The sequence below is a fragment of the Vicugna pacos genome, chromosome 9, assembly GCF_048564905.1.
Source record: "Vicugna pacos chromosome 9, VicPac4, whole genome shotgun sequence".
NCBI classification, from domain to species: domain Eukaryota; kingdom Metazoa; phylum Chordata; class Mammalia; order Artiodactyla; family Camelidae; genus Vicugna; species Vicugna pacos.
Window position 1 is genome coordinate 7,895,128 of NC_132995.1, and position 12,798 is coordinate 7,907,925.

Genomic DNA, 12,798 nt, shown 5'->3' on the forward strand with positions numbered 1-12,798 from the left:
ACTGCTGATGGTGATGTTCAGCAGAGTCTACCCGGATTAAATATACATTTTCCCACACTGTCTCCAGGGCACTAGTTTTGCCTCCCCATCTCAATGATGGGCGCCTGAGGGCAGAGAGGACCAGAGGCCTGTGTCTTCATTAGTCTATGCCTTTTAAAACACCTATAAATGGGGGTAGAGCAGCTACTTCGTATGACTGTGGTGAGGATCACACAAGCTAATGCCCACAGAGCGCTGAGAATGGAGCCAGGATGCTATTAGTCCTGGGTACCCCACACAGTATTTAAGAAATTAAGACTCCAAAGACCTGGGCTACTCAGGTCCCACCTCCTTACCCATCTGTGATCTGTGTCCTCTCAGGCAAAACACTGAGCCTCTCTGGGTCTCTGTTTCCTCATCCCAAGAAACCAAATTGGGGATAATTCCCACCTTGTCTACCTCACAAGGGTGCTGTGATGATGAGATGGACAAGAAAATACTCCAGAAATTGCAAAGGGTCAGATCAGGGTTTCTCCACCTTGGCACTACTGGTGCTGGAGGCAGTCCTGTGCCATGAGTCAAGGGATATTAAGCAACATCCCTGCCCTCTCCCCAATCCACTGTCAGTCGTTAACAACCAAAAATGTCTCCAGACACTGTCAATGTTCCCTAAGATTGCCCCCAGCTGAGAATCTTCAGATTATGGTAAACTCAAATACTGGTTGACTCCTTTTTTGTTTTTTGTTTTTGCAGGGGGAGGTAATTAGGTTTATTTATTTATCTATTTTTTAATGGAGGTACTGGGGATTGAACCCAGACCCAGGACCTTGTACATACTAAGCACGTGCTCTACCCTGAGCTACACCCTCCCCCAAGGCTGACTACTTTTATAAGTTAGAAACGCTCAGGCTATACCCCAAACCTCTGCAAATTAATAGCTGTTTACTGAGGGCTTTCTAAGTGCCAGGCATAGGGAACAAAAGTTGGGAAGGACATCTCGAAAAGCACAAAAATGTCAAGGTGATTCTCCTTCTGCATGCTCTTCTGGTATGTTCTATAACAGACATGGATGACTTTCACACTAATGAACAAACAGATGTTATTTATAACTTACTTGCTTACTTTGAGAACAGGAGTAGCCTTAGTCTCCCTGCACCTCAGTTTCCTTGTTTGTGAAACAGGGATAGGAACAGTATCTACTCCCAAAGGCTCTTGCTAGTAATCATTCAATGTTCATGATTATTATTTTTAAAATAATATTAAAAAATTAAAGGCCCAGGCCCAAGAACACCAAGAAGGCAAGCAATACTTAGCTAAGAGCCCCCTGAGCACCAGCAATGATGGTGAGAGGGGGAAAAACCCTTTCAGGAGAGGAAGGCTGGGTGTGAGGCCAAGAACTCTAAGAGGGAGAAGTGATGATGAAAGTAGCTGGATTTATGACACCGTTCTCTCAGGCTCCACTTTAGAGGGTAGTTCATGTCAACAAACAATGAAAAGAACAAAACTCAGTAAGAAACCAGAGCTCAATGCTGGGCCTCGTCTCCACTCATCCTGCTGTTCCTAAGCGGCCACTGAGAACCAGCTAATGAGGAACTTAACTCGGGACAAACCTGAAGCACCCTTTTGGACTCTGCAGCCACATTCGCAGAAATCAAAGCACAAAGCGCTCATGGGGAAGCTCAGCTTCAAGTCCTCACCTTGAAGGAGAAAGTAATCCGAAGTTGTGCGCTTCAGAGCCGCCTTGGCTTTATCGCTGCTCCAGTCCACTTCCAGCGCTTCTTTGACAGAGCAGAAGACCACCTTCTGTTGAAAAAAGACAAAACTGCTTAAGGATGAAATATGCTAGCTTTAAGTCACCAGGGAGACGCTCTTCACCATTTCTAGGAGAAATGTCATTATATACGGTTTAATGTTCATTAAAAGAAGACTTGGCCCACTCAAATCCAATAAATGTTTATTGAGCACTTACTGTGTGTTGCTCTGGGCACTGGGGACACAGAAATCAATGACATGCTCTCTCCCTGCACTGAAGGAAGACAGAGCAAGCTAAAGACCTAGTTCCCTCTGACTCTCTAACTCTGGCGGTACTTACGCAGCAGAAATACCTGCACAAGTGACCAAGAACGTGTGTCTGAAGACAGTCAATAAAATGTTATTTGTATTAGTAAATAGAAACAAACAACAATACTAATAAATAACAGCAAGAAAAACAAGCAAAGGGGGCAGAACAAAAGCTCCAGGCTGTGGAAACAGAAATGGCATTTGCAGAAGTCCTGTGCTAGGAGGAAATATGGCTGAGACCTATTAAGCTAAATCAAACTTTCTTTAAAAACAGACCTTAGTATAGTTATATTTTAAAATGTAAACAACTAAATGTGAATAAGAAAATGGCTTTCCTTTCCCTTTCCTAAACAATTAAGCCCAAAAGCCATTTGCTGGGACTGAGGAAGGGCAGGGAAATGGTGTGTGTGTGTGTGTGTGTGTGTGGGGAGGGGCTGAGTGGCCTGGCGGGAGGGGACAGAGCAGAGCAGGGAAAAAGGGCATCCCTGGAGGGCAGCAATGGGGAACTAGTGACATCCAAGGACTTGATGTGACCAGAAAACACACTGAGAATCTGGGGAGCTAGGTTTCTCACTTTCAGAGAAGAGAAGGAGAAACACGGAAAGGGAGAAAGTTAGAATGAAGCCTGTGGTGAGAATTATTTGCGTAAACTTTGTGTGTATGTGTATACACACACACACACACACATAGATAAAGAAATAAATGTAGATGCAAATGTGTGTATGTGTATAAATACAAATGTTAACTAGCTGTGCCCACTAAGAAGGTCTAAAAGCAATGATACTCTGGTAGCAGTGAACACATCTAACATCCAGATCTTGGTTTCTAGTCACCACTAAGAGAAACATTTCTCCTCGGAGAAATGGCTGATTTCAAGGGTAGGGCAGGGCGAGCATGCAAGGAGCCTGAAACAAGGACAAGTACTCCAAGAATGACGGGGACAGGTAAAGAGGTAACAGGAGCCAGCTTAAAAAGAAGCTTTCACTGGTTAAATCTGGAACAATTTGAGGGTAAAAATAATAATGATAGATTATAATACTTTAAACTATAGTCCATTAGTCCATAGACCTAAAATTAACTAATAAAGTCTGATAAGGAATAGGGTATTTACACATTTTCAAAATACCTTTCCACAAAATACCTATTAGTCTATCAGTCAACAGGAAAATGAGGAACTGATGTCCAAGGAGCAGTCCGGCAAACATAATCTTACTCAAATGACCAGAGTTAACACGACCAATTAAGGGGCAGATGGCAATGGCAATGACACACCAGACCACAGGATGCAACGAGAAGCATCCACGTCATGATATTTTTGCCAAAGATGTGCAGCTAATTGTAAGGGATCATCAGATAAACCCAAACTAAGGGACATTTTACAAAATAACTGGCTTGCAACCTTCAGGTGTCACGAAAATCTAGATGCATGTATGATTCTAAACTGGATCCGTCTGCTGTTAAGGACATGATTGGAACAACTGGTAAGACCTGAATGGGGTGCACAGCAACAGTGCACCCATGTGAATTTCCTGATTTTGATGGTTGGTTTCTGATTATGGAGAATGTCTTGTTTGAGAAAATAAAGACTGAAATATCTGAGGAAAGTGATGGATGGGGCATCGTCCTGGCACCTTACTCTCAAACGGCTGTCCGTACTAGCTGCTTCTGCTAAGTTTAAGATGGTATATGAGTGTACAAGTAATTTCAAAGATGGTATGTGAGTGTACAAATAATTTCAAACTTACAGAGGTGTGCGTCTTTCTTCTTTTCTTCTCTCTCCACATACACACACCACACACATACACATACATACATCAGATATTTAAAAAAGAAAAGAGAAAGATAATAATGGTACAATTTAGGAGGCTAAGTCAACCAAGACCTAGCAGCTACCAGGCAGTTTACACAGCTTACTAACGACCAGAATGGATTTGAAAGATGAAGTTCAAATTGCTAGTGAGGATAAAACAGTCACGGTTTTTAAGGTGGCTTTCTGCCTCCTCATAGTCACTCCTTTGGGGTTTGGATCCACTGTAAAAACGTGTACACAAGATGTCTGTCCGCCCTCAAACCGTTTGGTCAATGGATCTGTCTGACCTTAAAAGTAAGTCATGTAGTCAGCCTAGTGACATGTAGTGCCTGGTACAGACTTGCCAGACTGTTCTTAACAAGTCTTACAACACAGGTCAAGCCATCAGCAGTATGGTCTGGAAATGCCATCATGATGAGAAAACAAAGTTTTACTGGCTTTCAAAAGCTACCAAGACCTTAATTCAGGATTTTTGTAGTTTGCCTGGCTAAGAGCAATGCTAAGAATCCACTGATTCATTATGCCATTATATAATGAACAAGGGGGAAAAAGTGGTTTTGAGAGTCTTAGTCCCAGGCAGGCTTGTCTCTAACACTTTCAGGGCCTGAGGGTAAGAGAACAAATGAAAACCCATATATCATGTCTACCTATTTAGTTATAAATCACCCTAATAAGCTATTAAATAAAGTATATTGTATTCTCCTGCCTTGACAAATAAACATTCTTCATAACCACCCGGAAGACCAGGTTCAAATTTGGAATTCTCACACTCTTTGGGAGTTCTGTGCCAGAACGAAACACATTGGGAAGGCCACCCCCTCCTATTCCCCTTTCCTGTCCCACCTCTGGCTCTGTCCCATAATGCAAGGGGCTTTGCACTTGACTTTGCCGAAGGCTTTGTCCATCCCTCCCCACCAAAACATCCATCTCTCAGGCCTAGGCATGCAGACACTGTGGCAAGGTCTGCAACCCAGAGCCAATCAGGGAAGAAGCCTACAAAAGCCTGGGAAGTAAGCCTGGGGTTAAGCAGGCAGGAGATTCCAGGGGTCCTAGTATATAGAATGTGCTCCAGAACTGCGGGGAAGGCTATGGGGTCCAGGCAGACACATCTCCTTGATTCCATGGAATCCTGATCCTGTGAAGGGAACCTTCCAGAGCTCCAGGGCCAAGGACAGAGGCCCTTTCCCTCCCCAACATTAAGGGCAGAAGCATTCCCAGTTCTGCCACTAACTTGTGACCTTAGGCAAATGGATTTACCTCTCTTGGGTCTGTCTGTGGCAGACAACTTTTAGGGAAGTTTCTTGGTATATGAGGAGGCCCTAGTGGCCTTGACTTTAATGTGTACCAGCCCTCCGGCCACAGGTGACAGAGACAAAGGTGGGCACATGACCCAAGCCAGACCAATCGGAGTCTCTCTCCTGGGAATTGAGAATAGAACAGTTGGAAATGGAGATACATTCACGGCATAGCTGTAAAGAGAAAGGCCAAATTCCTATTGCCTCCGAGGCTCCCAGCTGCCCTGGTCTTTACCTGTCTTGGGTCACAGTGGTGTTTAATGCTTCTAGTGACACTCCAGCCTGACTCCAATTAACGTCCCCTTTCTTCGTTCAAAATACCCAAAGTCCATTATCGTGGCTCATGACAGTTAAAAATAAAACCAAACTTAACCAAGCTGCCTAAGCTGTAGTAGAACAGATGCAAAAGGTGGTGCCTGCCTTACCCATCTCACTGGTACTGAGCTTATAAAGAAAAAAACATGCTCGATGGTACTTTCGGGGAAAGAACCTTTTGGATGAAGCAGCCAGCGGTGTCTGCTGGGAGGAACACCCACATCCACCTGAATGCACACACTCCACAGGAACCCTCCCCTCCCTCACCCCTCCCCTGCTCCACACCCCTGGCTCCCGGGTCCCTCTGCCTAGAATGCCTAACCCACTCTCCTCCACCATCTGCTGTCTTTCCTGACAATTCCGGGCCTTAAGCATTTCAATCTGATAGTCTAGTTAAGACTAATAACAAGCCCTCTTACGCTGTTCAATGATCTCTCCCCAAATGGGTATCAGCTTCCTGAGGCAGGGACCACAGAAAGGCACAGCGCTGAATGGACTAGATTTTCAATAAATACCCCCGAGTTGATGGGACCCACCTGCTTTTCATGTGTCAAAAAGCCCAAGAGTAAATATGAAAGACGAATTCTCCACACAGTCTATCACCATCAAATTAAGGGGTTGAGCTGAGCCATTGAGAATAGTGGGAAAGTGCAGTGACTTCTGTGCAAAAGGAAACTGGCTCAACAGATCACGGGAAGGCAATCAGAGGAAGACCCACACAGCCATTTAACGTTGTGTTCTCCAGCTGTATGCCAACTACATTTCCACAAAAAGATAAACAGACTAGACTAGAATAGAATCATGCTCTCCACAGTAGACATAAACATTTGCTTATACAAATATATTGAGCAAAGAAAGGAAAAGATAGTACATATATGTCTTTCACAACAGGGCATTACATGTGTCTTACATGTATTAATATATATTAATTAGTACTCCAATGTATCATGTATATGCATAAAAAAAACACTGGCAGGAATGTTATAGTCATTATTGGGTAGCAGGGTTCACATTTTTTCAACTTGGTCTCTATTTTCCACCTTTGGGACCGTGACCCTATTTCCCTTTTTAAACCAGGCTGAACATCTATAACAAGTGAAACAGTGCTGGATGTAAGGCTGAATGTAAATCAGGACTGAAACAACTTTCAAAACTACAGATTTCTAGGTCTAATTTCCACACCTACTCATGGGGGACTATAGTTTTCAAAAGCATTCTAACAACTGACAACCACAATCTGAGACAGTTTTCACACTCAGCAGAGTGGCAAAAGAGCCTGACGTTACCAAATGTTACTGTTACATGCTGCTGGGTTTGGAATGTAAATTAATAAAACTACTTGAAATTTATTTTTCAGGGTCTGGTAAAGTTGAAGATGTGCACATCTTAATTCTCCTCTACCCTAGAGAAATCACACACTTACCCTAGGAGATAATCTGCAGGCACACGTGCACTCACACACACATACACACCCGACTACAGCACAATTTGTAACAGCAAAAACTTACATGCCTGGGGGGAGGGTATAGCTCAAGTGGTGGAGTGCATGCTTAGCATGCACGAGGTCCTGGGTTCAACCCCCTATACCTCCTCTAAAAGTAAAGAAACCTAATTACTTTCCCGCACTGCAAAAAAGAAAAAAAGAGAAAAGGGGAAAAGAAAAATACTTACATACCTAAATACCCATTAATAGGAGAATAAATAAACAGTCATGTTTTCATGAAACAAATACTGTATGGTCAAAAAAACCCAAAAAAGAAACAAAAAAAACTGTCCTGCAGTGCTTGCTGCCCAAGAGAGCTTCCAATGATGACAAGAACATTCTGTGTATCTGTGCTTTGCAATATGGATGCCACCAGCCACGTGTGGTTACTAAGCATCTGAAATGTAGCTAGTGAGACTGAAGATTTGAATTTTTAATTTAATTTAAATTTCATTCCTTTTAATTTAAATAGCCACACAGGGCCAGAGGCAACAAGAATGAACAGTGAAGCCCCAGAACTACATATAAACACAGAGGGCCTCACAAACCTAACGTTGCTCTTATAGAGCACGTGGCAGCATATATACAATATGAAATCAATTCTGAAGAAGTTAAAAAGCATACCAAACAATTCTATATTGCTTGGAAATACATGCGTATGCAGTAAGAAGAAACGCACGAGAATAAGAACCACAGATAAGGACTGTGGTCACTTGCATTGGGGAGGGTAACCGGGGGCCTGGATTACATTAGTAATGTTTTATGCCTGACACTGGATGGTGGGTACATGGTGGTCAGCTACATCATTCTTGATTTATACCTACAACATCATGTAATAATCTTTATTCCATTGTTTAGATTTACAAACACATGGTAAACACCATGCCAAGCAGGGCTATGTATATCCACCCCTTCTGGTACCTTATTAAATCCATACAAATGTACCAGCAGCCCTGAGAAGACAGAGAAGGAACACACAGATTGGTACGGATAATACTGGAAACGTTTTGGTTTTTAAATTGGATAATGTTTGTTTTGTTACAATCCATAACTTGCATTGATGTCATATGATTTTTGTGTGTATCAAATATCACACAAAAAAGATTGGATTGTGCTGTGATGCTGGGAGGGACCCCCTTTCCTCATCTGTAGAGCACAGAAACTTCTCTCGGGTGAGACAAGGCACCACCAGCACCCACCCCACGCTCCACAACTGTCTTACCTGCAAAACCTACTACTCAGCATTCCACCAAATTCTCTGCAATGTGCACCCTATGCTTCCCTGCCTGCCCCTCTCTCCCCAAACCAAGTGATTCTGACAATCAGCAGAGTGTTAAACCTCTCTGGCCTGCAGGTTCTGGTATAGGCAACCCAATGACTTACTTCTAAATATTCCTAGCCAAGCCCCTTGTCTTTAAAAGCCTCCTGTCAGCTGAGCTCAAATACCCTTAACTATGAGAACTAACATACTATAATATTAATCCATTTATTTGATCACAAACAGTTAACTGAATAACTCCTTTGTGGGGGGAGTTAGGTTTATTTATTTATTTACTTTTAGAAGAGGTACTGGGGAGCAAACCTAGGACTCTGTGCATGCTAAGCATGCACTCTACCACTTGAGCTATACCCACCCTCCTGAATAACTCCTTTTTATAACAATTATCTCCTCCAGGGAGATGGTGCTGAAACAGCCACGCCTACACTGAACAAACATCTCAACAGGAGTATACCAAGCACTGCACTAGGAACACAGCAGTGAACAAAACTGCCTGGCCCACAAGGAGCTTTGACTCTAATGGGAGAGACACTGACAAGTAATCTGAAGTGCAATCAGCATTACAAGTCAAGGTGCCACAGAATTCACAGCAGCACTATTTACAGTAGCCAAGACATGGAATCTACCTTAATATTCATCAACAGATGACTGGATAAAGAAGTTGTGGTATATTTATACAATAGAATACCATTCAGCCATAAAAAAAGAATAATGCCATTTGCAGCAACATGGATGGAGCTACAGATTATCATACTAGTGAAGGAAGTCAAAGACAAATATACATCACTTATACGTGGAATCTAAAAAAATGATACAAATGAACTTATTTACAAAACAGAAACAGACTCACATAGAAAACAAACTTATGGTTACCAAAGGGTAAAGGGAAGGGGGAGGGATAAATTAGGAATTTGGGATTAGCAGATACACACTACTATACATAAAATAAACAAGGACCTACTGTATAACATAAGGAGCTATATTCAGTATCTTGTAATAACCTCTAATGGAAAAGAATCTGAAAAAGAATCTGAAAAAGAATATATATGCACACACACACACATATATATGTATAGCAATCACTATGCTGTACACCAAAAAACTAACAAAATTGTACATCAACTAAACTTGGGGGGAAAAAAAGGTGCCACATAAAAGGGGAGGAATTAAACTAGTCAGCCATCAGGAATGTTTCTTTAAGGATGGGGGTGAGAGGAGGATGATAGAATTGTCAACAAATTGCCCAGAGAGGGGGACCAAAATAATGAATCACTACTCAACTGTGGAATTTCACAACTAATTCATGTAAAAAGGGTTACCAGTGCCCAAATTAGTCACCTACTATTGCAGAAGCTGTGGTAAAATTATATCTGTATTTCTTGGCATGTCAGAAACAAATCCTATTTTATGTTTAATCTTTAAAGAGCTATTATGGAGAGTAACCACCACCATCTAGCCCCTAACAATGGGGGGGGGCAGGAACATGGGAGTACGACGGTGGCCTTTTATCCCCAAAGTTTTCTGGAATAGTTCCAAATTTCACATATTTTATCCCACCATCCTCATAAAATCTCAAATTATCCTAGAAACTCCAAAGGGATTCACCCTGTGAGTCATAAGGTGAGCCTGTGCCCTCAGCCACTGCCTACCCTCTCTCCCCATCTATTCTTTCTTACAGAGTTGCACGATCTTGGATGGATCACTGAACTTCTAGCTTTACTGTCAGCAGTAAATGGAAACAAAGAGATTAATGTGCTTCCCTGCACCCAATACAGTGCCTTGCACAAAGTAGGTATTTTACAACTCATAGATACAGAAAGAGCTGGCTGTTTCAGAGCAAGGGAAGCCAAAGTTCCTCTGCCCCTACATCTGTGCTTTTTCTCCATCCTCTTCCCCGTGACTAAATGCCAGTCCTGGCTTAGGTGCTTGGTAATTCATTCTTCACATGTCAACTGTAACAACTCTTCCTCTGGGAAACCTCTCTGGGCACTTCCTCATCACAGAACCACTGCAATCTCCTTCATCTCCTGTGTGTTCGTGCCTATGTTGGGGTTGTGCCCAAGACTTGTTTCTCATGAACTCTGTTCTCCTGGTTTCTCTGGGCACCAAGGGAAGCAAACAATATACTCCTGAGCACCTACTGTCCGGGCATGACGGCACCGGTGCTAGAAAGGCCCAGCCAGCACCTTCCTAGACGGTGTGAAAACCACAAGCTGTTTTTCCTCTTTGTTTTTTAACATTTCTAATTTAGGAGCACAATGTGTACCTTGAAGCAAAAGTGGCTTTACAACATTTGGTTGAACCTAAGGAAAGGGGGGAGGGGAAGGGAACCCTAACCAGAAGCCTTTCACAGGAAACAGGAAATGGCTGCTTCCCCACCCCCATCCTGCACTCTGAACATAATCCAACTAGTTATTCTGTACACCTTAGGCAAAAGAGCAGAATCTAAATCAAGGAATTTTTGAATTAGAGAAAACTTCGAAATCATGGAGCAGTCAGTGCCAAAATGGAGACGGCATGTCATCACAAGGTGGCAAAGCCACGGGCCCAGCCATGTCACCCCAGTCCTTCTGAGCGCGCTTGGTGAGGCCGCACAAAGGCAAGGTTCGGAATCCCAGGGGCTGTCATCAGGAATGCACTGAATGCCTCGCAACCTTAAGGGCTCGGGGTTGGAATCCAAGCCTGAATTGTCCAAGTGAAACAGCTGACTAACAATGTCAGCTGGGGAATATTTTGATACCTTCAAATTCTGCCCCATGTAGGAAGAGGCTGCACAAAGAGCTGTGACTTGGAGAGCCCTAGGAATGGTACGCGAAGGCCGCCGAGTGCCTGCCAGGGCTGCCCACATTCTCCTCATAGCTAGATAAAGTGGCTCCCAAAAGAGGTCTCCAGATCCACCCCAGTGGGCACCAGCAGAATTGACTCCCAGGAAACTTCCAGCTGTGAAGGGCTAACAAAGCTGGGCTCTCTCAATTTGAATGTGAAAGACCCGCCCCAATCAGAGAAGGCCCTTAAGCCATAAAGCCCTTCACACCAAGGCCAAGTGTCACACTTGTAAGAGGGTGTGATTTATAAATTGACAGCACCCACAAAGCTGCTTTTGTACTCCTCCTTAGTTAACAATTTATCTCCCCCCACCAAACTCACGGAGCTATTCAGATAAAGCTTGACTGGGCCTCAGAAAGAATGAAAGAAAGGAAGAAAGAAAAGGACCCAAGTTTTGGCCAAAACATCAATGTTCACTCTGGATAATTACGGTCCTGTGAATAGACCCTAAAATTAGGGCTTAATAATTCCCCTGTATCACACTCACAGCATCAAACTATTCCAATACAAACATAAAGAGCAAGAAAAAGAAAATCTCCAAAGCAGCCTTGCGGGAAACTCAGAGTTCCACTTTTGTGGTTTTCTGCAGTCTCTTTTGTGGTTTCTGCACTCTTAGAATCCCCCCTTTAGAGCAATTTTAACTCGACGCCCTCATCAGCTGTTTTTCTTTCTCAACATTTAAATCTACAAAGCAAAGAGTAAATATGGGCTTGGCCATGTCTTTCCTCTCGGTTCAGCAAAACCAGTTCTAGCCACTTCACCTCGTTTTCCCCATTGCATGAATTCCCTTCTCAGATTCCAACACAAGCTACGAAACTATCTTCTTCTGATTCCCTTCCCATTCCTCTTTCTATAAACTGAATTCCGGCACCGATTCCAGTAGAGACTAAACCCCTAACCCAAACTATGTTAAAAAAAAAAAATACATACACATCTGATAACACTTGTCAACACTGAGACTTTTCTTCTTAAAAGGTTATTTGGTGAAAAAAAAATTTATTTTAAAAAAGCAATTAGGCAATTCAAGTTTAAACTGTCTCCCTGCCCACTTAGGACCTTACTGAATTGTCTATGAATCTGGGAAAAGAAACTTTTTTTTTTCTATAAGAGTAATGGCCTGTGCTCAAAAACAGTCTTTTTGATATTACTCCATACCCCGAAGTCCAAATCGGTGGCCCACCGAGCAAGTAGGTCCTGCAGCATGTTCTCTTTAGTCTCTTCAGGGTGGACGGGAACTGCATGGAAGGTGTCGGTTTCAAGGTGAGGTTTCCGGTATTAAAAAGTTTGGGACAGAACATATAAAAAAATCTACATTTCTGATTCTCTTAAAAAAAATCACATTTGGCATCACTAGGTCCACAGACCCTTGTGGCAACAGCTGGATGACACTAAGCGTAGCTGCCCCCACTTTAAATGAGACAAGCACTGGCCCAGTCTGTCTAGCCTCCTCACTAGCTGCCCTTGCTGCAAATCGTTGCAGCCTGTATCCTTGAAGGCCCCAGGGTTTCTGACTCTTGACATGCCCCCCGCCCCCCAGGACACATACCTTTTTGACCATGGTGGTCTCAGATGAATCAAGTTTGGCTCTCTTGGTATCAGGTCCATCTTCTACTCCTTGGCTAACTTTGGCAACTTTGGTTTTTTCCCTAGAGGGTGACGAGAGGAGGGAATCAAGTTCGATCCTATAAATCATGCCCTTTGAACAAAAAGAGCATCAGGAGCTCAATGAACAGGATGGTGGTTAAGAGCA

At 43.1% G+C, this 12,798-nt stretch overlaps 1 protein-coding gene across 2 annotated transcripts in view; it reads right to left on the minus strand.

The window, feature by feature from the left end:
• SAE1 (SUMO1 activating enzyme subunit 1) overlaps window positions 1-12,798 on the minus strand; it is a 61,147-nt gene that overhangs the window by 29,408 nt on the left and 18,941 nt on the right. For both annotated transcript variants that reach the window (XM_006208520.4, XM_072966790.1), the window contains exons 5-6: window positions 12,595-12,694; window positions 1,677-1,782 (exon numbers count right to left, since the gene is read on the minus strand). In XM_006208520.4, coding sequence (XP_006208582.1) covers window positions 1,677-1,782; window positions 12,595-12,694 — 206 coding nt within the window. The remainder of the gene's footprint in view (window positions 1-1,676; window positions 1,783-12,594; window positions 12,695-12,798) is intronic.